General features: G+C 54.1%; 1 protein-coding gene across 1 annotated transcript in view; it reads left to right on the top strand.

Annotated features, from left to right (window-relative positions):
* The window catches only part of NDUFA10 (NADH:ubiquinone oxidoreductase subunit A10), a 42,093-nt gene extending 19,879 nt beyond the window's left edge, over positions 1-22,214 (top strand). Inside the window, exons 9-10 of the mRNA XM_037009611.2 lie at positions 2,980-3,088; positions 21,782-22,214. Coding sequence (XP_036865506.1) covers positions 2,980-3,088; positions 21,782-21,850 — 178 coding nt within the window. The 3' untranslated portion in view covers positions 21,851-22,214. The remainder of the gene's footprint in view (positions 1-2,979; positions 3,089-21,781) is intronic.
* The last annotated feature ends 3,023 nt before the right edge of the window (positions 22,215-25,237 follow it).

A 25,237-nucleotide genomic window follows, 5' to 3' on the forward strand; every position in this document is an offset into this window, starting at 1 on the left:
AACTGCTGCTGGGTAGAGTGAGTGAAATATCATATAAGGAAAGGTGACTGTCCTAACATCCTGACGTCTGCTGGGACCGAGCAGTGTGGTAGGCTTTTCCACTCCTTCCATTGATAATACAGTGTCATTTTCTAAATGTAATCGGAAATGTGTGTTAATTTGATTGCTTATTGTGTCTAAGTATATGTTTTAAGATCATAATTTCACTAGTTATTTGGTTATGTTATCGGAGCGTAGATAAGGAGCCTGTAATTCCCTCAGTTTACCTATTGCAACATTCAGCTATTTTAGTTTATTAAATTGTTTTGTCTTTTCCTTCTTCCGGATTTTGCTCCTCCGCCCCGCTGAGGACATTTCCTAACAGTTTACAGTGGTGGTCATGTTTATTTTCATTTGAGTGCCATTTCATAATTTGGGGGACTCAAGTGAAAATTGTGACCATTTGTCTGAGATAATCTTTATAAACATGCCATTTACTAGTTATACACATTTTGTCCAGAACCTGAGCAAGTCTTTGGTTTAGAGCATTTTTGTGTCCAGTTTGTTACCTGTCTTGGTGTGGAATCGTGTGTGTGTGCTTGGCTAAGAGCCAAGCCGGATGGCATGTGGGGTTCAAACCCATGACCCCGAACTGGTGCCATGACTGGTTGCCTCGGGCCTCTGCTGGTGAGGGCTCAGAGCCCACGCACGAGCCTGCCACCCACTCGCCCTGTTTGCTTTGACTCCTGGGCAGTGTCTTTCTAATACAAAATCCCAGTGCTACAAAAATCGTGGGGTATGAGTTGGTGTGAGTAGTGTTCAGGCAGAACTTTGCAGTTCTGGGTAAACTGAAAAACGTGCATTGGACATGCCACGGGAGAAAGTGTGGACGTTCTTTTAATTGGGAAGCAGTTTGAGTCATAAAAGATAATTCACATTTTATTTTTTTCTGTCTTTCCCCGCCTTGCTCTTTAAAAATATGTGGCCTAGACGTCCTATTTTAACCAAACTCTAGTACATTGTGTCTTCCTATTCGGGTGCTTTGGCATGTGAGGTTAGGAGGGTATATTATTCTCAGTCAGTGTTTGAATTCTTCTTAATTAGACTAAGTGCTCTGCGAACAGAATGTTTTCTTTCACCACTTTTGCTTCCTGAGTCATAAAAAGCTTCCGGTTTTGATCTTCACAATCCAGAATATATCGTGGAGGCTGGAGTCTTAGGGGTTGCTGGAGGTACAACACCTCTCATGATAGGTTTGCTTTTTAATAGTCATCACTTAAACTCAGAATAATAAATTGACAGTGCAGTTTAGCCATTTGAGCAAGTTGTAGAACAGTTGCAGTAAATTACTTTTTTAATCTTCAAAAACAGTGTGAAGCATATTTATTGAAGGATACACCCTGCTGGGGGCATTTTTATAGACTGTAGTTCTGGCAAACTAACGATAGGTGGTGCTGTTACCCGGTGTAGGCTGCACACGTTCCCTGGCCAGTAAGTTCTTCCACATTTTCCAGAATTTTTCTAGGTTTTTCAAACTATAGAGAAAACCAAATCATACCCTACTTTGATATTTGTTAACATTTAAAAATGTGAACTTTGGTTTTAGTTGAAATCATTCATTGTTTGGATCACTTTAAAAAATTACTCTTATATAATAATTATAGAATAATTTTGTTTGTATTAAAAATAAGACTGCTTATACGTTTTTGATCCATGCTTACGAAAGATATGTTATATAACTTACTGTCATAACTAAGGAAAACTTCTTGTCCTGAATATGTGCGTTCCAGCTGCCCCGCATGCCTGGCAGGGCCCACTTACTATGTTTGGAAAACACTCCATTGTCCTGGCAGCTCCTGGGGAGTGAGCTTTGGTTATTGGATTATTAGTCATGGTGCAAGTGGTCTAGTTTTTACTGTTACTTGGATGGGCCTTTACTTGCTGTCCATGCACATTCAGCCTGCGGCAGGTTCTGATGCTCGGGGCCTCCGTGGAGGTGGGTCCGGGGACCACCGGGCCCAGGGTGGGAGCCGGACTGCTCTGACTGTGACACCTGCCCAGGGTGCCAGGGGACGCACGTGGGTCTGGGCTCTGCCTCACAAAGTGGCTGAGAGCCAGATGCATTGAAGGACTTCTACTTGGGCCATTACGAACAGAATCCTCTTCTGCTATTATAACTCATTAATGGGAAGGTGACCATTTAAAATAATTATATTCTTTGTTTTAAGCCCTTAAAAACAGAGACTTATTTTAATGTTTCTTTCTAAAAGCCCAGAAGATGTTTTTCAAGTATGGTAGTTATATTCAGACTACATTTAATTTAAAATAAGTAACTTATAACAAAGTGTAAATATTTTAGCATTCAGCAAAATAAAACAGTGAGGCAAGGAGAGAGTATCCTATGATTTGTATTCATTGGTGCAAGAGTTTAGACCTTTTATAGGCGGTGGTTCAGCAGGCCAGCCTGCGGGCTTCCCCTGACCCCCTGCCCTCGAGTCCCGTGTGCCCTTGTCAGCTCCCGCTCCTGGCGTCGTCAGACAGCTCCCCATCCAGGCAGGGCAGCCTGACGCCTGCTCTGTACCTCTGGAGTTACTCGTCTTTCCCTTGAGATTCATTAATTTTGCACGTTTTAATGAGGGCATACTATGTGCTCAGCATTGTAACAGTCGTGTTTATTTTTGGCACTTTGTTCTTGATGTTCCCGAGTTTAAAGCATACTCTGGCACCTTTTTTGCTTCCAAAACTGCATCTATTCCCCAGAGGTCGCTGAGGCTTTGAAAGGCTCAACCTCAGGTTCTGCAGGTCATTTCAGAGAAGCACCTACATGCAAACAGGTGGTCCTTAGGGCGGAATTTGTGTTTCACTGTGACTGGCTGGGAATGAGTGGCATTTATTTGAATGTATGAATATTTAATATGGATGTTTTTAAAAATCAGCCTTAATAGCTTATTAATTTACTTCTTTGGTTTTAATGTGAGCTGTATTTGTCTTATTTTGTAGGGTTCAGAATAAGCTGGAGGTGCTGAATCACACAACCATTCCCCTCTATCTCCCAGAAGTCACCATCGGAGCGCACCAGAGCAACCGAGTCTTCCACAGGTTCATGGAGGTAAGATCTCCGGAGCTGAGAGCCAGCCCACGGCGGTATGAACTCGACGCTAGGAGAGTCACTGCTCTAAAAAATGGTTTTGTTGGTATTTTTCTTTTTGCTTCAGTGGAAGTTTCCTTTACACTGAGGTCGTCCTCCCTTTTCCCTTCCTCACGGCACGTCAAGCTGGGGCCGTGTCCCCGGGTCGTGCGCGGCAAGCTGTCCCCGGGGGCCAGTGTCGCGGCCACCCTCTCCATCAGCATGTCATCTCGGAGTGAAGCGCTCTGTGCTTCAGTCTTTACATTTCTTCAGTGCCAAGTCTTACCTCTGCTTTGCCCTCCTCTTTGTGGCACCTCCGGCCACAAGCAAGGAAGGCACGTTTGAGCAGGGGGGTCCCTGAGCAAATGGGAGCACGCAGGGCTGGGGTGAGGCAGGGCTGGGCGAGGGTGGAGGCTGGGCTGCTCCACTGACGTCCTCTGATCTCTTTACGTCTTCAGTGAATTGGTTTCAGAATGGTTTGGAGCGTCATTTCAGGCAAGAGTGCACAGACTTGGAGAACACTTCTAAGTTCTGGGTGCAGCCCTCTCTGGGAACCCTGGTGTCAGTGGGCACTGAGCGTGCCATCCATCCCACACAGGTGGCGGGGCTTTGCTGTCGGCGAGCGCAGAGCGATTGTACTTGAAGCAGAACTCCCGCTAAGCCCTGAGCACTGAGTTAAATCCTGGTTAAGTATTTTCACGTTACCGTGCCTCTCACCTGCTGTGCGCCTTGGCAAGGACGCTGAGGGGTGCTGGGCACGTCCGTCCCGCTGTTTGCTTTCTTGCTTGGGGACTTGGTGTTTTCTTTTAAGCTAAGTTCTTTTGGTGGTTATGATGGTAAGTTTAGTCAGCCTAGAAGTTTGAGGAAATACATAAAACTGCAAAGGTGTCGCTCAGAGGCGCCTCCGGTTGGTGTTTCTGCACGCCCGTCTCTGGCCTGCGCAGGTGGCACATGCCTGCGGTTTCTCCCTCCCTCCTGAGTGGACGTGTGCGGGTCTGAAGCGTCGACTGTGTCCAGGGCTGGGATGCCTGCTCACTGCACCTGGTGACCGTTCCCGCTCTACTTTTAAGATTCACCAGCTCCTGTGGCATCATACACAGGCCTCACTTTCTCCTGTGTCGTCACAGCCATGGCCTTGGTGTGTGTGTGTGAGCGTGTTTTTTCTTGTCATGTGTAACTGAACCTAATTTCCACATTCAGTTGAGGACTTTAGTTTTCTGGATTCTTGAGAGATTGGATGGTAATGTTCCCTTTTTGTAAGGTCCCTGTCAGGTTTCACCCTCAGGACCTCAGTTTTTATTGTCTGGCCGAGTTTGCATGGGCCGCTGACTCTGGCCCCCCGATGTGGGCGGCTGACCCGCAGGGCTCTGCTGCAGTGTTTGAGAGGATGGATTCAGTTACGTTAATGGGGAGGGGGTATACAGTGTTCTATTTCTTCTTGGATTATATTTTGAAAGTTGCATTTTTCAAGGAATTTGCTCCCTTTCATTTAAATTTCCTAATTTCTGGCATGAAGTTGTGTAAAATGTCCTGTTCTGTGGTTTTAGCTCCGTTAGATGTGAGACTGACCACGTGCCTCCTTTGTCCCTGTTGCCGGGCCTTGGTGCCCCTTCCCTCTGGCAGGGGCTCATCATTTGAGGGGGCCGTTCCCACTGCCCTCCCCGGGGCTCACTGCTGCCATGTAGGCCCATCGCCCTGTCCTTCTGCCCCAAGACTGTGCTGACAACGAGCTCTCACACTCAGTGTTTAAAATGGTCTCTATGATTTTGTCTGTTTTTATTTCGGAACGTTTCAAATTTGACAAAAATAACAAGAATAGAAAACCGGCTTTCTCTGAACCTTGGTGAGTAACTAATCCACAGGGTGCCCTGCCAGCGTGAGACTCTTCAGGTGGCCATTGCAGTGCAGTTCCTACTCCCGCCCCCTGGCCACCACCACGGAGTGAAAGTTGTCAGGCCCCTGTCCAGGCCTGCCCACTCAGACCCTCTGGAGATGGGGCCCAGAAGCCTGTTTTAAGGAGTCCTCCAGTCAGTCCTGGCGTAGGCGAAGGTGCGAGAACCAGCCGGGAAGCGTGTTCCCACAGGGGGGACCCGTGTCCTCTCTGACCACAGCACAGCCACCAGGACCGGACGTCCCCGCTCAGCGTGACTGTCTCTGGTCTGCGGGCCTGTCCCAGGGCCTTTCCTCAGAGAGAAAATCAATCCATGGCACCTCGTCTCCCTGGTCTCTGACTGCCAGTCCTCAGGCTTCCCCTGGCATTCATGACCTGAGACTTTTGAAGGTTACAGATGACAGGACAATTACTGTTTGAATGGCCCTCAGTTTGATTTTGTTGGATGCATCCCGTGATTGTAGGGGCATCCTGGAATTCATACATTTCGCAGGATCCCCATTTATTTCGTCCCTAGTTACTTTAGCTTTGGCCGCGTGACTCTGAGATGGTGCCTCACGTAAAGTTTCTCTTTTGCTCCCTGTAATCAATATGTATTTTGGGGGGAAGTACTTTGAAACTTGTAAATGTGCATTTTGTCATCAATCTTTAACCCAGTAGTTTAGCATCCGTTGATTTCCTTGGCTATGTTGTTAATACTGTGATCGCCAAATCGTACTTCCTGAATTCTCTCATTCCTTCTGTGTTCCTAGTGCTGTCTTCCATAAGGGAATGCTTTCTCTTCTCCTTTTTATTCAATTACCGTGTCACTGTGGACTCCAGATTCCTATTTAATCCTTGCGCATCTATATTTTATTTCTCTCTGAATACTGACAATTTTGAATTGCGTCATCCCTCCAATTCCAGGGTGACATGCAGTTCATCCTAGTGTCTCCCACCCTGTGTCCTTCTCAGACAGCGAGGCACCTTTGCCTCAGGGTACTTACTGGGTTACCCAGTGCGTGACCAGCTTCCCACCCCCCGTGTGGAGGCAGAACGAGCCCAGCCCTGCTTAGTGGGTTTTGGGCCAAACTAATAAGGAAGGAAGATTGTCCTCATTACTGACGGCTATGTTCATTGGGTATGGAATTCTAAATTGGCATTTTCCGTCAGCACTTCCAAACTTCCAGTAGTAGATGCTTCTGACCTTCATGTTTCTAACAAGAAGTTTGCTGTTCCTCAAGATGTTTCCTATCTTTCTGGCAGGGTTTATTATTTAGGTTTTCCTGAGTTGGTTTTGAGTATTTATACTGTCTGGGGCATGCCGTGTACTCATGTCTGTTCTTTGCTTGGGACCCAGAGCGTCCCTTGGCTGGCAGCCCTTGTCAGTCTGGGGAAAGCCTCTGAGCGCTGCCTCAGTGGTGCCTGCGCCCGAGTCCCCTGCGCCCTCCTGGGCCCGCAGCCCCCACTGGGCCCGCACCGGCTCTCCGTCCCTCCCGCCCTGGCCCGCCTTTTCATCCCGACCTCTTCCCCAGCCAGCTCTTCCTGCCTGCCTCCCGCCGTGTTGGCCTTCTCGGCTCCTGCTCACCTGTGTCTAGACCTGTACTGCTTATGTTTGGATTTTTAATGTTAGTTGTAGTTATTTCCATGTCTACAGTTTCCATTCTTTTATAATTTCAACTTATCTGCTGAAATTGTTTTGTCATCTAACTTCTTGAACACATTAATCAAAGGGTGTCTGATAGCCGCTGTATCTGGGCCTCTGTTGAATCTGTCCCGATTGTCTGGTGCCCTCCCATCCCTTCGTCTTTGGTCATTAATCTTGTTTTTTTGGTAAGCATGTTTTTTTTTTAAGCGACTGTCATTACTTTTGAAGAACTCTAAAGGCACTTGAAGCTCTGGATGGTGTCGCCTTTTTCTTGAGACGAGGCGCTTACCGTCTCCGGCAGGTGTTCAGGTCAGGACAGATCCCCACGTCCCTTCAGAAACCAGCCGACTGATGCTGAGCTGAGGTCGGTCCTCCGCCTGGGTCCCTGACGAGCGCTTCGGGTGGGGCCCTGTTTCCTGGCGGCGCCGACCTGCGGCTGCTCCCTGTGCCCCCGCTGCTGAGAGCGTCTCAGCTTCCCGGGCTCCCGGCTCCTCCAGCGGCTCCTGCCCTGCTGCCCGTGCCCCTCCCCCCTCTGCTTCCTCTCCCTGGGACTCGGGGGCCGCCCCGCCCTGATGCCTCTGCCCAGACGTTCTGTGACCTGTCCTCCCCCTGGTGGCCCCGGGAGCGCTGTCTGTACTGGTCTGCCGGAGGCTGGGCCTGTTGGCCATTTTAAACGGTGACGTGCTGAGGGCGTTTGGCAGTGTTTCATCATCGTTGTGTGTGTGTGTTTTTGTCTGATTTTTAATTTGAGAGCATTGAAGAGAATCTACTGTGTTGGACTTAGGATTTTAATGAATGTTCGGAGTTGTTGAAGTTTTTAATCAAGATTTAAATGATTGAGGAAATGTAATTTTTAAAATTCCTAAGCATTTTAAAAACTAACCTAATTTTTTAGCAGAGTTTTAATTTACAGAAAAATCATGAGGATGGTAGAGAGCTTTCATGCCGCGCCCCCAGTGCCCCATGAGCGTCTGAGCTCAATGCACTGTGTTCGTCACTGGGCCCGCGCTCGTGTGTCTCTGCCAGCCAGAGTCCCCGCCTGCTCAGGCTTCCGCAGCTTTCCCTGGCACAGGCGTCCCGGCGGCCCTGGGGGTCGGCTCTCCATGGGCTCCTTTTGGCCGTGGCACTGTCAGACTCGTTGTTTTCGGTGGTTCTGCCTGGTAGTTTAAGGAGCGCTGACCAGGTATTCTGTAGAGTATCCCTCATGTGGAGTTTGCTCTCCTGTGACTGGCCTGGGCTTATGTATCTTTGCCATCCTCTCAAATAGCGTGCTGATGGCAACCTTGACCACCTGGCTGAGGTGTGGGTCAGGTGTGTCCACCGTACGGCCTCATTCCCCCTTCCTGGAAGTCACTGTGCACATTGTTGGCTTTACCTGTCCTCTGAGGAAGGATCGTGTGTGTGTTTAGTGGAACACTGACTTTTTTTAAGGAAATTCATTTATTTGATATTAAAAAAGAAATTGAAATGAGATAGAATACAAGTAATAGTGGCTATTTTTCTTCAGTCACGGAATTCCCTTTGGACAGTAAAGACATGGGTGATGATCATGGCCAAGCCGCCTTCTAGAAAGCATGTCAGGGGGCCATGCAGACGGCTGAACCAAGTGCTGCCGGCTTCGGGTGGAGCTGTTTCCCAACTGGAAAGGCCTGCGGCCCCTCGAGGTCCCCGGCCAGGCGGCTGAGCCTGCTCGGGGAGAGCCTGAGTGTGAGCCAGCCACCGGGAGGTGAGGCCTCTGGGGCGCCCCGTGGGGGGCGGGCATCGCGGGGAGTGTGTCGTTCAGCAAGAGGAATTGTTCAGTGCTCGAGCAGAGGGCATTTCGTGGCTGGTTTCCCTGGAACGAGTCAGGGTGACCTGGGGCTCTTCTGTGGCCGGCAGGGGCCCACAGAGCTCTGCTGCCCAGTAGGCAGCTGCTCATTTTCTAGGGAAAGCATTTTTAATGTTGAAAATGTGTTTTGGCCAAAGCCCACTGACAACATGAGAGTTTATATAATCCTGATTAATGTAATAAAGGAAATAAAATCACTAAAAACATGCTTCCGAATGTCATGGAAATGTGTACGTGCACTGTGCATACAGAGCCGCTGAGGGAACCTGAGGAGGGTGGCGTCCCACGAGTCACGATACGCCCGTTAGGTGCTGTGCACATTTCATGGCCAGTTCTGAACTTGCTGACGCTCTGTGGCTAGAAATTACTGGGTAGCACTTCTAATTCCTGGAAAAAGGCACAAGGCTGACCTTCTCCTTTTTAAATTAAGTATTACAGTCGTCTTTTGCCTAGAAGGGATTTTCCTGCTCCGGCTTTGAGGTTTTGTAGCGCAGCCAGGATAGGTTCTCCCGTTACGCCAGGGCTCTCTGAAGCTTGTTGATACCATCTTATTTCTTACTTCTGTTTTCAGTTGTTTCTCTTTCTTCAAACATCTTAAAGGTAGTCACTTTATACTCCGTATCTGGTGACGCTGAGGGTCGGGGAGGGCGGTCTGTCATTCATTGTTCCCTTTGGTTCCTTCCGTGCCACGGAGACTTGGGACACTACATCCGTGCTTTGTGGGCATTTAGTGAGGGCAGCTCCTGCCCATACAGGGTGCCCATTATACTCGACTCAGGTGAACCCAGACACTCTTGTGCCCCAAGTATTTCACTCAGCCGGGCAGCCTCTGTTGCTCGCTAGGTCTGGTAGCCCTTCTCTGAAAGGCCAAGGTTCATGAGCAAGTGAGTGACGGGTGCTCGTGGGATTGCAGGCCCTGGAGGTGGTGGGAGCTGGAGGCCCACCTGTGTGAGGACAGGCGGTGGCTGGATCTGCACAGCGCGGGCTTGCTTTCCCTCTGCCTTCGGCCGGGGGCTGGTCTGGACACTGCCCTGCTGTGCCTCCCTCAGCCCCTCAGGTGTCCCCAGGCAGCCGAGGCTTCAGTCCCCACTCCAGCTCTGGTTTGCAGCTTGCTCCTCGTTTTTAGCCCCTCGGGGTTTCCTGCAGAGCCCAGCGACGCATGTCAGCGCATTTCTAGGGATTTTGCATCAGGAGGCTTCCAGGCGGCTGGCCCATCGCTCTGTGGGAAACGAAAGGCTTCTCTGTTTTTTCAGTGACCTGAAAGCCTGTCTGATGCCGGTTCTCCTGGTGTCCGTTCCAGAGGCTCTGTCTGTCTGTGCTCAGAGGGTGTCTGCTCATGAACCCTCCCACAGAGAGCTCATTTAGTCTGCCACCCTCGGGGCAAAGAAGGGAAGCCTGGCTGATGACATTCTTGTCTTGTGTCATCATCAGAGCACTTTATCCAGGAGGTGCATTCAGGCATCCTGGGAGTGCTGAGACATTATGAGGAATGACAGTTCACCCCTGACACTTGCCGCTAAGCCTGACATTGCAGGCACACACATCCCCCAAACACTGTCATCTCAGTGTTTTACATTGATTCGCTTACACTCAGTAAATATGTATTGTGACAGGCCCTGTTCTGAGCATTGAGCCTACGTCAGGGAGCAAAGCAAAGTCCTGCTGCCGGGAGTTTACATCCTAGCTGGCGATACACAGATGTACAGTGGGGCACCCCGGGTGTTCCGCAGAGAGGCCTTGGAGCCTGCGGGCGGGAGCGGCCCAGCCGTACCTTGAGCAGCATTCAGAGGTGAGGGAGGCTTGGGTGTCCTGGGTGTAGCAGGCCCACTGAGATGGCATGGCGCCAGGAGGAGGGCAAGCAGGGACGAGCTGAGCTCGGGATGCGGGCTGGAGGCCGACACTCCGGGTGAAGCGCTGGTGCGGCTGTGGGCCGGAGGATGACCTGAGCGTGGGGGCTGAGCTGCCTCTCAGCGGGGTCGCTGCTGTCGCCTTGGCTTTGACGGGGGCACCGGTGGAGGCATGTTCCTGGGGTCTCGGGGGAGATGGAGCCACAGGGCTGTGCCTGGCATGGCTCGCCGTCCTCTCCGGGAGTCCCCGTTTCCCGATGGTGGCTGTGCACTTGTTCTCACCTCTGGGCTCAAGGACTGGACGTGCCATTGTTGAAGGGCTCAGACTGGAGGAGGTGGCCACGGGGTGGGTCCTGCATGCAGGGTGGGAGAGGGCACTTTAGGCCCGGTGCGGGCGTGGGTCTACACTTTGCTGCCTCTCTTTTAGACTCGTGTGGTTGGGATGGATGGGAGGAGGGGCGCGAGTGCAGATGACGCTAGGAGTCGTGCTCTGGAGGGGCTCCGGTGGAGGCGGTAGCTGGGCCTTGCTCCTCGGACCGCGCATGCGCGTGAAATGCCTTTCATTGTAGGGCCCCGGGCACGCTGACGTGTGGCTGCCTTTCCTTGGCCTGATGGTGACTGAGTTCACAGGTTCCCTGAGTGAGCCCCAAGAGCGGCCCGCTGGAGATCTTTCGGGGAGCGGCTTGCCTCTGCGGACGCCTGTGCAGTCGCTGTTCTCACCTCGTGTTAGGAGAGGGAGGGGGTCAGGTCATTGTTTTGGTGGAATTTCCGTTCTTCCCCAAGTGGGAACTTTGAACTCGGGAAAGCCTGTGACATGAGAGAACTTGCCCCGCGGAGCCCCAGCGGGCGGCTCGCCCACCCCTGTTTGAGCACTTAGTGTAGCAACTCCCCTGCATCAGATTGTCCCAGAGCATCTGGGCTTGGTTCTAGCAGGGCAGCCCTTTGTAGGTGCTACCTGGTTGGTCTTGATAAAATGTGAACCGACCACCGACTCACCCCCCTCAGGGCTGCACAAGCCCCTCGGCCCCCTGGAAAAGAGCCTCTGCCCCACGCTGCCCCTCTGCCTGCGCTGGGCTGGCCTGGGCTGGCAGGCAGGGAGGTGGGGTGGGGCTGTGGGGAGGACTGCCCTCCCAGAGAGCCTGCTGGCTGCCCCCCGTGCCAGGGGATGGGGCTGGGGGGCAGAGAGTCCCCAGCACTATTCAGGTGCCACAGGAAGGTCAAGAGGGTGAAACTGGAGAGAAGAGCTTCAGTAGCGTGGTAGGAATTGACTTTCCCGTCCTTTATTGGCTGGATATTATGTTTGTGTTGAATGGCCAATGAATTCTCAGTGTGTTTATAGGCAGAAGGGCAAGTGCCAGTAGAAGTGGGAGAGAAGGTACAGGAGGAGGGCCTGGGGGTGCAGAAGCCGAGAAGGGGCCCCAGGTCCACCCAGCACGCCGTGCTCCGCCCTCATGATCCGGAAAGTTCCCCGCAGGTCCCTGCCAGGACGTGCCGGGTGCTACGGAGGAGGCCTTTGAAGACAACAGGGGAGAGCTTTCTGAGACCGGGGGTGGAGTAGGGCACCCCCTGTGGGGGCAGCCAACGTGCAGCTGGAAGACTCGAAACCTGTCTGCGAGGTGGCGTGGGGCCAGTCCAGCTGACCTGGCTGAGCGCTGAGACCACCCCTGCTGCCCTGTGTGGGGCCAGGCTCGCAGGTGTGGCTGCTGCACTTCCTGCGTGAATGTGTCTTTGTGACTCAGGGAGCACTGTGTTCGGCATCCTGCCACCCCTGATGTGAGAGCTGGTGAGTCTCTGGGGACGGACTTCCCTGATGACATCTTGACCAGGTGTTAAGGTGGTAGTGGGCTCATGGCTGTCAGACACCCCTGGGGTCAGACTTCCATGTGGTGGGCTGTGTTCCCTGGACCCTGTCGGCTGTGCAGGAACCTGCCCTTGCTCATCCCAGAAGCCTGTCCTTCCCAGGGCACTGCACGCTGGGTGGACACCCCGGCCGCAGCCCTGGGGAGCGAGGGCTGGCAGCCTGAGCTCCGGGACCGCCGTGAGCACGCTGGGGCCCGTGCCGCCTGGGTGCTGATGGGCGGTCAGCAGGAAGCACACAGGGGATGGCAGTTTGGGGCCAGGAGCCTGTTCCGTTGTCTAGGAGTCCGTTCCAGACTGTGCTTCTCGGAGCTTTGTAATTTCACATGTGCTTGGCCTGGAGCGGCCCGAGACACACACTTACCTTTGGCCTGGCAGGGGCCATCTAGGCCCCTGGCATCTCCAGACAGCCCGTATCCTCAGAGCTGGTGCCCAGGGGATCACGTCTGTTTCTGCCTTTCAGCTCCTGCAGCTGCAGAGCCAGGCGCCTAGTTTCTGGTCTGCATCTTGCAGTTGTGGCACTTCTTCGTGATGGCACCACTTGTCGCAGGAGGCTTCCGGCCTGTTTCTGGGGCTCGCCTAGTCCGTGTATTCATCTGGTGCCCATTCACTGAGCCCTGGAGACCCACCGACAGTGGGAACCACAGACCCGGGAACACCGACGTGATGTGGGTCCCAAGTCCCGGGGACTCTCGGGAGAAGAGGGGTTTGCGGGGTGGCCCAGTGCCTAGGGTTTCAGGATCTCAGCCTCACAGGATGCAGGAGTTGGCCAAGTAGAGAAGGCACCTGGGCCCCAGTTCTCCTTTGGAGAAGGAGTGGCATTGTGGTGGCCCGGGTGGCTGGTTTGGTGGCACGAGGGCATGAGTTACTTGAAGGAAGAGAAGAGGTGAGAGGAAGGTGAGCTGTCAGATCTGGGGCCTCACGGCGCAGAGGAGGCTCGTCCTGGTGCCAGGCTGCATGGGGAAGGGTTCTGGTGTAAGAGCGAGAATCCTGAACTGCGGTGTAGACAGAGAGCCTTCCGTCAGTCCTTTATGTGGTGCATGGCTTTCTTTAGAATCACTGACAATGAGCAACTGTGAGGAGCTATTGTAACCTGCTGAGAGGGGAGGCGCGTGGGCTGTGAGCTGGATGGCGCTCTGGAGATGTCTTCCTGGCTGGCATGTGGTTTCGTCAGCCAGCGGCAGGGATGCGCCACGGGCCCACTCCTGGCAGGGCCCGGCGCTCTCCTCGCGGTTGAAAAGAAGAAGGTGGGGACATGGGAGCTGGGAGGCTCTTTAGCACAGATTTGGTCGTCATGGTCCACAAGGAGGGGTGGGAGGCTGGGGGCAAGGCAGCCCCTTCGGAGGAAGGGCTGGGACAGAGGTTGGCGTGTCAAGGGCAAGCAGGACCTGAGGTGGTGCTATTAGAACGTCCAGGTGGGGCCACCAGCTCACTGTGGTCACGTCCTGTGCGCTGGCCCTGGGCTGGCCTAACAGGAGGCGCTGTGACTGTCATTCCCATTTGTAAGTGAGCCATGAGGCACAGAGGAGCCTGTCCAGTTCCCTGGAGGGAAGGTCCCTGGCTGCTGCCTGTGTCAGCCCTGTGCCTGACGTCCAAGCAGGGCTACTGGGGGCTTGGGGCCCTGGGCCGCCATCTGCACGGGAGCAGTTCCCGTTGAGTTGTGCCGATGACAAGGGCCTAGACTTGTGAAGAAGGACCTTTTCAGGAGAGAAAAGATCTAAGATTTCACATGAGTGGAAGGATTTTTATCTTCAGTTTAGTGCTGTTTGGGTGATCCTGTGACCCTGTGTCCCTGGTGTCGGTCCTGTCACTGCTCTGGCTGGAGTGCTGTGAGCTCTCAGGCGCCCATCGGTCTCCCAGGTGATGCGGGGTCCCCAGTTCCTGTGACTCCCGTGACGTGACACGGGTACCTGGGTCTGAGAAGTACCCGTCCGCACGGTTTCCCTCACACACCCCCACTCTGCCATTGGAGCTGGCCCCGTAAATGCCCCGTGAACATAGAACGTGTACGCTTACTTGCTGAAGTCAGTTTTCAAACACCGTGTCAGGTCACTTTTTATTTCTGTGCTGTCCTTCCCTGGGGTGGTCGGACGGCACTGGTCTCTACCTCCCTGGGCAGCCTCTTCTTTGTTCAGGGAGGCCAGATGCTGCTGAGGTGCTGGGCTCCCTGCGTCCGACTTTGTCCAGGACAGTCGTGGGAGGGCAGAGTCTCCTGCCTCCCCTGCTGTTTGTATTTCTTTACTGTCTCAAGTTGTTTTCATTTTCAGAAACAAGTTCCCCTTCACCGTTTTTTGAAATAGACGTGTTTAATGACTTGACTGTGTTATTGCTGCATGTTCTTGCTTTTATGAAATTCTCTTTAATAAAGACAAACTTGCAGTAAGCAGAGAAACATTAACGTGCTGGGGGAGAAAAGGTATAGACTGAGCTGTTTTAAATTTCCTCTTGGCATTCAAACCTTAGTTAGAATTTAATTTGTCTGTGTTTTCTGTTAAACAGATTCTCAGTTTAGAAGTTGCTTGACTGAATGGGAAACTAAACACCCAGTATCTTCAGCCTGCCCCTTATCAGTTAGGGCTGGAGGAGACCTGACCATCTGCCCGGCCTCTGCCCCATGGGCTCCCAGGGAGCTTGCCGACCAACCTGAACATTAGTCTGCGTGTCCCCTTATTTGTTTATATTTCTACTTGCAGAAAATAACTGAGGTATGTCTCTTGGAGAAGAAAGTGAGCGTGAGTGGTAGGTTTCTCACCGGCTGAGCTGCTGTGTGTGGCTGCAGATCACCGTGTGGCACCTGCCCGTCTGCCGGTGCGAAGGGACCGGTGACGGGCGTGTGACTGACAAGCCAGCAGTGCCTCGGCTTTGCCCGTGTTCCGTCGCTGCTCCCGTTCAGGGTTTTCAGAGAGCGTGCTGTGCACAGGTGTCCGAGGAGGCGCTGCCTGCACCTCTGTGAGCGGGGTGGGTGGAGACCTGCGGAGCCTGTGATATCGCTGTGTGTTCAGCAGTAGGACAGGGCAGCCAAACACAAGGGGATTTGTAACAGGGGGAGATGTTTGTGTTCAAAATAGAAGACACTTATTTTTAAAGTAAAAAAATTGTTTTTGAGAATTGATAATGATTTTTGAGGGTTGATGTCAGTGTCGCTGCCCTTGATTTACGCTTAGCAGTAATGGAAAACTGGGGAATTGTGTATCAGAGAGTAACTTTATTAAATAATTTCTAGGGTGCTCTTTTGAAGTAATGAAAAATTCTTAGCCAAGCTCATTAGCATTTACTTGTAATAATGGAGAACAGGAGTTGGAAATTGGAATCCCCAGGTCACACCAGGATTATCTAGTTGTTTTAAGCCCCTCAGAGCATCTGGAGAGAGCAGAGCCAGTCACGCCCATTAGAACCCCTTCAGCCCCAGTGGAGTGGCTCGGCCCCAGATGGGCAGGTCTCTGCCCTTCCTATAAGGTCAGCGTTTGCGGCAGTGCACCAAGGGGCTGAGGCGGGAGTTGGTCTGTGCTTCGGTGCCCCAGCAGGGCTCTGTGGGCTGCTGCTCCGGCACCATGGCAGGCTGTGTGGAGCGTGGCGGTGCCCGCAGGAGGGTGTGGAAGGCGAGTGGATTGGGGCCTACACCCGCCCCGCACCTGGGAACTGCACACCTGGAAGCTCAAGCTGCAGAACCTAGGACATGCTGACTGACAGCTGAGTGAGAGATGGGCGGGAACGAGTGGAAGTGGGTGAGGCCGAGCAAAGCAGCGTGGGGTGGAGGGAGACATGGCGATCACTTTGTTTTCACACTGAAGCTGCCATTTACTAATATTTGCATGTTATAGTGGGAAGAGATGTCTGGACGTGAGAGCAAAAGCGTTCAGCCGCTTGCTTGCCCAGTGGCCCCGAGCAGATCTCCGTTCAGGGTGGAAATGGTGCCACGCGAGGTAGCGCTGTAGCAGGTGTCAGAGGCGCTCCGCTGGGGTCAGGAACCAAACGATCGCATTGGGTGTCACTTTGAGATGAGTACCAAGGAGGAGACGGCAGATTTGGGAACTTCTGAGGAGCAGCTGGCCATTAGCTTCAGGACAGGGGCCATGGATGCAGGGGCGTTCTCATGGGAGGGGTGAGAGGGCACGTCAGGCCCGGGCAGCAAATGAGGGGCGTGGGGACTGCAAGCAGCTGTGGACTTGGTGCCGCTGGGACAGCACACCTGGGCAATGGGCGTGGTGCCTGGGCAGGTCACACGCTTGGCTTTCTCGCGTGGGACGCTTCCTGGGCTATTCTGCCACCCCCCATCCAACTCACTAAGTGTTCTTTTCCTCCTTAGTTCTATTTTTCATAAATAGCAATTTTTTATGGTGCTTGTTTCAGAAAAGGGATAGCTGAGGACTGCCTGAAGCTGCAGCCAGGCTGTCTGAGTCTGAGGCCATAGAAGGTGGCCCCGAGAAGCGGCGACTCTGTGGTGCCTGGTGCTGCCCTCCAGCCTGGGGCGTGCATTCCTGGGAGGGGTGGGGTCTCCTCCATCCGAGGGGCTTGCTCTCACCTCGCGTCACCCAGGAGTGGGTGAGTGTCAGATGTACATCTCATTTCCTCTTTTCCTGGCCTCTTCTAGATTAGTTGATCATTTTCTGTAATTCTGTTGTATTTTTTTGTAGACTGATTAGCCCCACCTCTCTGTTTCACTGGTAGTGACGCTCTGGGGTCTGCAGTGCATGTCTTACCTTGTCACAGCCAGCTGATGCTGACAGGGAGTCAGTAGTCACAGCAGTGGGGCACTTCCCACGTGGCCCAGGGCCTTGCAGGACCGCACTCTGCCCTCCCCGTCCCCTGTGATGTCGTTCCCATGCCCTCTGCTTCTGCAGGTCATAAGGCCGTAAACCTCACAGCATTCTGTGATTGTTCAGGCTGTAAGTAGTAGGTCATCTTCTGAAGAGCTTAGAAGAGTCTCCCTCGTCTCTCACTGCCCCTCCAGAGCCGCCCTCCTGGGCCCCGTGGGGAGGCGTGTTCCAGCTCTCCCCCCGCCTGGGCGGGCACCTTCCTTTGGCGACCCACCTGGCGGTGCAGGTCTGCTGGCAGTGAGTTCTATTAGCTGTGCTGAAAAGAGTATTTATTTCAATATCATTTTCACAGATATTTTCATTCACCACAGATTTCAAGGCTGACAGTCTCCATGACGCTGCAAGGCTCCTGGCTGGGCACGGCTTCTGATGAGAAGTCTCACGCTTCTTGCCTTTGGTCCTGTTCCTAGTGGGCCTTTCTTCTCTGGCTGCCTTTAAGACCTTCTCTTCATCTCTTTACCACTAGTTTCCACTAATTTAGTTGTGGTGTCCATCCGTGTGTCCTTGTGTGTGTGGACCCTGCTTGGTCTGGGGTTCTTGGACATGAGGGTTTAACGTTTTCGTATTACTGGAAAACATTTGGTCGCTAAATCTCAGGTTTTGTTTCTTCCTCACCTTCAGCGACTCTGAAGCACACATGCATTGGGTGACCTGGCACTGTCCCATTGGTCACTGAGACTCCCCATTCATTTTCCACCTTTCTTTGTGCCTTATTTTGGATAGTTTCTGTTGCTCTGTCTTCAAGTTCACTAATGTTTTCTTCTGTGTTTACATAATGTGCTATTAATTCAAGTCCTGCAAGAAACAGAAGCCCAGATGGGACTGGCCGTTGACAAGATTTTGGTGGAGGACAAATGGGAGAGACCCGAGCTGCAGCGAGAGCCTTCTGTCCTGCGCGTCAGGCTGACATCTGTGGCTGGAGGAGGGAGGGCAGGAGGGTGGGAGGGAGCCGCCCAGGAGGGATGGTTCAGGCTGAGGGTCCTGGCGCCACAGCACCTGCTGGGACAGGCCCACCTGCTGCGGGAACAGGCTGGCCAAGGACCCCTGCTTCGCCGTTGGCCGCAGGGGGGGGGGGCAGGCCTGGTAGCTGGGCTGTCAGGGTGGGTGCCCCCCCACTGGGGGAGCACCTGGCAGCACCCTCATGGCCAGCACACCTATCCAGGGAGATTTTATTTCCAGAATCCTTTTTTTGAAAAACTCTTTAAAGTTCATTTTGGATCTTTTTGTATTTTCCAGTTCTCTTACTTTTTCATTTTTCATTGAATTCCTTGAGCATATTGAACATTTTTATAATACCTGTTTTAATGGCTTTGTTTGCTGATTCTCCATCTTTGTCATTTCTGAGGCAGCCTGGTATTTTCCCTTGATTATGGCTTATATCTTCTTTCTTTCACGTGTCTGGAAATTTTTCATTGTGAATTTTAGGTTTTTGAGCACTGGGTCTTGTTTTATTCCTTTCAAGTTAGAATTGTTCCTGGTAGGCAGTTAATATCCTTGCCAATCAGTGTAAGCCCTTGGGGCTTGATGTTCTAGCTTTTTGGTGAGTCTAGAGTAAGCAGCCCGTGTTCTGGAGAGGAGCTGGCACGGCGCCCGGCCGCTGAGGAGCCTGTGCGTGCCCACGTGTGCGGTGGGCGGTCACCCTGCTCTGGCCAGCGCTCCGTGCCGCGACCACCTGCCTGGCCGCCAGCAGGGAGTGACAGGAGCTCAGACCCCTGGGCGCGCCGACTAGGGAGGCCCGGGAGCTGTGGCTGGCCGCTGTGCGGGTTTGCTGAGGGTGCTGCTGCAGTCGGAGGGCTTGTCAGATGACCGCTCACCGAGATGTGGGCTTTCTGTTCTTTGGCCTCAATGCTGTAGTTGGTCCTTCAGATAAAAAGAAAATTTACTTGGCAATATGGTGAGAATTACTGCTGTTCTTTTCTTACCATGGCTGCTGCGTTTGAATAGCAGTTTGCTGGGCACTTCATGGGTCAGGAACCAGATGGGGGAAGGAGCCCAAGCTAGTGCTGCATCAGCAGCCCTCTGGCATGTCCTCCGTCCTCCTGGCCCCCAGTGGGTACCCGTTGTGCCGCAGCCGCTGCCGGGCCCCCCACCAGTGTCCTTTCTCTTGTGCAGACGTCTCGTCTGAGTTTCCTGCAGCTGCTGGAATGAACTGCCACAAACCAGGTGGCCTAAGACAGCAGGGCTGAATTGCCTTAGGGCTCAAGGCCAGGACAGAGGAAGGTGTGTGGGCAGGACCTGTCCCTGGAGGTGCTCTCCTGGCAGGGTCTGCTTCCCCTCGTCCCCCCTGCTCTGGCCTGTGGCGGTGTCTGGACCGCCCCCTGCTCATGAGCCTCGACTTCATCACTCTGCACAGTCCCTTTAATGTGTGAGATCACGTGTCACCGTGCTGGGGAATAGGGCACGCACGCCTTTGGGGGCAGCACTCTGCCTGACGCAGCCCCTCGGTCCAGACTCTGCCCCGCCACCCCCCACGCACACGCACGCGGGTGCTTTACCTTGTCTCTAGTTCTGCTTTTCAGAGCAGCCCGGACCTTGTCCCCCTTTCCTCATCTCTGTTGTGTCTCACACGAGTGGGTCTCTGCTCTGCCGTCCTCCTGTCAGAGCTGTGGGCATTTCAGTCCTGGCTTCAGCCGAGGTCCCTTCGTGTCCTGTGCAGCCCAGCCCCTTCTCCAGCCTGCACCCAAGGTCTGCCCGCGCCAGTCCTCTGTCCTTCCTGCCAGGCTGCTTCACCCAGGGACCAGGACTGTTCTCATGCACTTCCTTTTCTCATGTTTGCCCTGGATTTGTGCATGAGCCACTAGTCACCTCCCCCTCAGTGCTGGATGGTGGCTGCATGGCCCTAGCCCTCTACTGTGGCCCTGTCTTCAAAGCTACAGGCCCAATTTTCCAGCTGCCCATTGGTCACCTCCAGGCAGCCCCCAACACCAAGCTGCTCCCATTGTTTCCATAACCAGGCAGGGGGCTCAGCATCCCTGGGAAACCACCTGGCGCTCCCCTGCACCTGCTGCCCCGTTAACCAGGACTTCCCGAGCCCTCAAGGCATGTGGGAGTCACTGTGGCTCTCATACGAGGCAGGGCCTGCAGCTGTCTGGCCCACTGATCACCTTGTGCCCAAGTGCCTGTCAGAACTGAAGTGGAAATGCCTGTCTCATTCCCGACCTCTTCCTGCCACTTCCTGTCTCCCGGAGCCCGTGCAGCAGCCCTGGGAGTCCATCCTCCCCAGAATGCCCCCCACTCTGTGCCGCCTCCCTGGACTCTGCCGGTCAGCTGCACACATGCAGGGCTCTGCTGAGTCAGGCGCACTGGGCGCTCATGCACTCCTGGGTGTGTATACCTGCTCCCTTCCTAGTCTCTTCCAGAGATTATGAACTCGTGGGGCGGCGGGGCATTCTTTTCTTCTGTATTCCCAGTGTGCTCCTGGCGGCTGGATGAAGCCTTATCATCAGGCATCCCAGGCCAGAAAGCAGGAGGCAGGCGCACGTCTCCTCGCCCATTTACCGGCTCCCTGCCTCCCGTGCGCCGTCTCACCTCGCCCACGTCCTCCGTCTTCCTGCAGCCGGGACTCCCCCTGGAGGTCGCACAGTCCCCCTGCAAACTCGTAGAACAGTCGAGGAGGCCTGGCCAGGCCGCCCGGAGAGGGAGCCTCGGGGTGCCGTCCGAGCTCTCTGCGGCCCCAGGAGGCCCGGGGCCGCCTCGGCTCTCCGAGCACCTGCATTCTAGTGACTCACCTTGGGGTGCCTGCGTTTGCTGCCGGGAATAAAGGAAGAGCTGGTTTATTTTCTAGTGCTTGCTCTGGAAAGATTTTGTGTGCAATATATGGAAATCGACTGTCCACATAGATTTGAAAATGTGAAAAAGCCCAGTATTTTGTTCCCACCTGTGGAACTTGGCAAAACGCAGTGTGCAAATGTTTCCCTGGCACTACGCGGACTCCCATCAGGTGGCGTGAGCCCCCTGGCTCCGCGCGTGCGGTGCCCGCAGCTCCGAGCCTGCGCCCGCCCCGCCTGCCCCGCGCACCCCTCGGTCCGTGGGCGCTCTTGTGCCGCCCCCATCCGTCCCGGCCCGCCCCGGCCACGCCCCCGATCCGCCCGGCCACGCCCCCGCTTCCGGTGTGCGCGCAGTGGGAGGTGCTGGCAGCGGCTGCCGCCGGCGGGGCGGGGTTGAGGCGTCCGTCCACCCTTCCAGCAGCAGCCGTGCCCTGCCCCCTGGGCCGCAGCTCTGCGGGCCAGCGTCCTCCCACGGCTCCTGGGGGTCTGGGCGCCCACAGTTCCCCCGCGGTTGGCCCCGGTGGGCGCCCTTTGCCCAGTCACACGCCTTACGGAAGGCCCGTGTTAAACTCAGGTCAGCATGGCTGCCATCCTGCTGGCCCAGCCTGGCCCTGGAGAGGCATTGGCCATATTAGGTGTGATTTTGGCACGAGGTTTTTCTGAAGTTAGTATGTTTTCAAGTCATAATGGTCAAAGCATAAGAACAGACATGCTGTTTCCCAGGCCAGATGCCCCCCAGGGGGTCGGCACAGCTCACTCCCATCGCCGGCTCTCACCCAAGTGCCGCCCCCACTGTTGCGTCCCCTCCCATGGCACTTGTCACCCTCCTGGTGTTCACAGGAGCGCTGGCGCGGCGGTGTACGTCTGTAGCGCCCTCGGCCAGGATGGGAGCCCCGCGGCTGCTGTGTTGCTCATTCCTGCACCGGTGCGCCTGCAGCAGGGCCTCCACGGGGCCCGGCAGAGCCGAGAAGCCGGTGGAGGGGGAGCAGGGGGAACGGGCGTCCTTGTGACCGCATGTGATGATGGCTTTCCCTCCCACAGCTGCCGGGCCGCAGGTACTGCCCTGGGTACAATGCCGACGTGGGCGACAAGTGGATCTGGCTGAAGTGACGGGCCCCGCCCCGCTCAGCTGCAGCGCAGTGGGAGAGGCTTCCGGTCTGCCGCCCTGGGACTCCGTGTGGCCTCGAAATCAGGAAATGTGAATGATGCGAGAATTGCACGGTGGAAGCAGCGGCCCAGCGAAGAGCAGCCTGCCTGGTAGTATGTAGTTAGGGGAGTGGAAGGGAGCCTCCATTTGAAGGGTCCTGGGGACCTCTCACTTCACTCTGCAGCGATCCATGATTATCAAAGTCTGCGCGGAAAGGCTGGGCGTTACTAGAAGAATTTAATTTCACCCCAGTCATGCTGTGTGTCATGCGGATTTTGTACATTGATTTGTCAGACTTCAAAAAATAAAAGTTTCAATGGCCCGTGACTCCACGTGTTTGCAGACGTGGTGGTGCATCCGGATGCCCACGTGCGTGCTCGGCACTTCACTCACGTTTGCTTGGCTGTGGCTGGTATATTTCAGACATACGTTAGGGTTAGGAGCTCTTCTGAAGCATTAACTTTTTTGTTTTAACAGTGTAACTACATCAGAGAAAAGGGAAAAAACCTGAAGGGGAAATAGCAAAATGGAAGAAAAGGTCATAGATTTATAGGACCGTGTAATAGTTTTGCAGGAAATTCTGAAAGCTCGATGTGATGACCTTCATTCACCAGCTGGGCTCATGGTTCCTTCCTTGAAGATTGATTTGAGCTTAGAGTGTTGATGGGATGAAACACAAAAGCAAAATAATATACTGTCTTAATTGCATAAAACCCAGGTTATCAACCAAAAGAGTAACAAGAGGGAAAATCACGTTTCTTTATTCACCTCTGTGGAAACGTAGAAAACAAGTAAAATTTCTCGCAGGCTGAGGGTAGAGTTCAGCATCCTGGTTCAGGAGGGAAGCTGGAAGTCGTGGGTCCTGCTGACCTGCGTCTCCCCTAGAGCCCCCCTGTGCTCCCCGTGGCAGCTGTGGCCACAAGTGGCTCTATAAATCCAAGTGAATAAAGTGTGGTTTAAAATTCAGCTCCCCAGTCACACTGGCCACAGCTCAGGTGCTGAGAAGCCAGCTGGCCAGTGGTTTCCGTCACGGTGCGGAAGGGAGCATTTTCCTCCTGGCAGACAGTCCCGGTGGGCCTCCCACCATGAAGCATGCTCCCCCCACCCCAACCTCAGCCGTTCCTTTCTTTTTTGGATTTTAAGAATGGAAATAAAGTTTCCCAGCAGCCTCTGAGTTGGACCCAGACTTCAGTCCCCGAGGGTCTGCATCTTGCTGAGAAGCACCCTGCTCTGAGCACCAGGGACCCGTAGCCGGGCACTGGCCCGTGGGGCAGTCTTTGGTGTAAGCGCCTCGCGGGCTGTGCGTGGAGGAGGAAGCTCCAGGGAAGAAAAGCACCTGTGATTGTCTTGGTTCCTGCTAAGCGTCTTGGCTCTAGTGAGCCAGCTCTTCACCTCAGCCTGACGCTGCACTGCAGCGTCCTGGGCAGCTGGGCGCCTGCCATAGTCAGGAGCACTGTGGACAGACAGCCCCCTCCTCAGACACTGAGAGTCAGATGCAGTTCGCGTGGCTCCCTCCACCGCTTCGGAGCGCTTCCCCGCACGGAGTGTGAGTCCGCCTGTTCCGTCACTGGCATTTCCACGCGTGTGAGTGTTGCAGAGAAAAGCAGCCACATAGTGCCCTGGTCTCCTCCACACTGAAGCCTTGAAGAGCTGGGCCGATGCGCCCATCATCCTAATTCAGAGCAGTGTATGACAGTTTCACAGAAGTGCTTACAACCCTTAAAAAAGCCAGGGTTGAAATACAACCATACAGTTTTTAATATTCCACGTTGGAATATTTTCAGTGTGTTGAGGATCAGGAACTAGATAATGTTAGAACAGTGTGGTTCTACAGCTGCACTTTTTCTTACAGGCACTGCTTATAGACATGAGGTTTTATGTTGAGAAAGTACTCACTTTTTTCTAAAGTACCTTTCGATTCTGTCAGGTTTTGTAGCCAGAAGTTCAAGAACATAGCTGCTTACAAAGAGTCACAGACGGTCGCTAGTGTCCACCGCAGCGGGTCGCTCCGGCCTCACCTTGTCCCTCTGCTGCTGATGGGCAGCCGCCCAGCAGCCACCCAGCTGGGGCAAGCAGCCATGTGCTACCTGGGCGTGCGCCAGAACAGCAGGGGGCCAGACCTCCCTCTTCAAGAGCAGGTGTGCCACAAGGCTGGTTACCTTGCGTTTTCATTCAATTTCAAGTGTGGGTTCTGGCATACAACAGAAATGAATGAAGCGCTTGCGTGCCAGAACCCATTTTGTTTGTCGGAAGCCCCTTTTTTCCCCTCAGAAGCCTGCTGGCCAAATATCTGTTTTGGAACCTTTCAGTTACCAGTCTTCCTGTTACCAGTTCAGGATGGGTTGTTCTGAATGGCTCATGTGTCAAAACAAAGAGGCAGTGGGTGTCTGCTTTCTCATAAGAAAGCACAGTCCATGCTCGCCCTGGGCGCAAATCTGCATGATTTGCAGGTCTGGCAGAGCCGGGGTGCAGAGGGAGCCGCAGTCACTGTCACGCTTGGGCTTGTAGAGGACAGGCGTGCGGCACCAGTCTCAGGCTGCCCGGGGCTGGGGATGGAACAGCTGCCCATTCATTCTGTTTTTACTCTGGGTAGAGATAAAACTGCGAACCTGAGGAAAATCACACCTGCCAGGAAACAGGCGGCAGTTCTCGTAGACACCCCATCATGAGTGTGATGGCGATTTTCCTGGTCCCCCATGGGGGACCCACAGGTGAGGACAGCCCTGCAGGTCCCCCGGGGCCTGTTGTGCAGCGCCGGGAAGATGCCTGCAGCCGTGCCCACTGTGTCAGCAAGCCCGCCGGAGCCCCGCGCCTGCCGTAATGTCCAAAGCAGGCAGACCACCTGGTCCCCACACCCTTGACCCACTTCCTGACTCTCGCCCCGTCTCACACATACAGAACTCCAGGATGTGCACAGTAAGGCCCTGAGGGTCTCCTTGACACACTGCTTTGATGGGTGGGTGACGTCCCCCGTTGTGTAAAGGCATGTGAACTGTTCTTAGGTAAAGGCTGGCGGAGGAGTTTGACCAGAACTCTGTGACCCGCTGTCATTCGTGAGTTGTGGACACAGCAGCACTGAATAAACTCTGTCTTTCTGAACAGCAGTGGCCGTGTGGATTCAGTCCGCCTGAGGGGTTGCCCGATACCGTGTTTGGATTTTACAAAGGAAAATGCACTTTGAGGAGACGTGTCCAAGACTTGAAGGGGAGCGCGTCCCCAGGAGAGGGCGTGCTGGACCTGGTCCCACAGATGCCTGGGGTTGTTTATTGGTTCCGATGTCCACGATGTGTTGGGGATCCCCGCGGGCACCCCACCAGGCCACACGGCTGCAGGTGGAAGCCCCTCCCCAG

Source organism: Manis javanica, chromosome 12, assembly GCF_040802235.1.
Source record: "Manis javanica isolate MJ-LG chromosome 12, MJ_LKY, whole genome shotgun sequence".
Taxonomy (NCBI): Eukaryota; Metazoa; Chordata; class Mammalia; order Pholidota; family Manidae; genus Manis; species Manis javanica.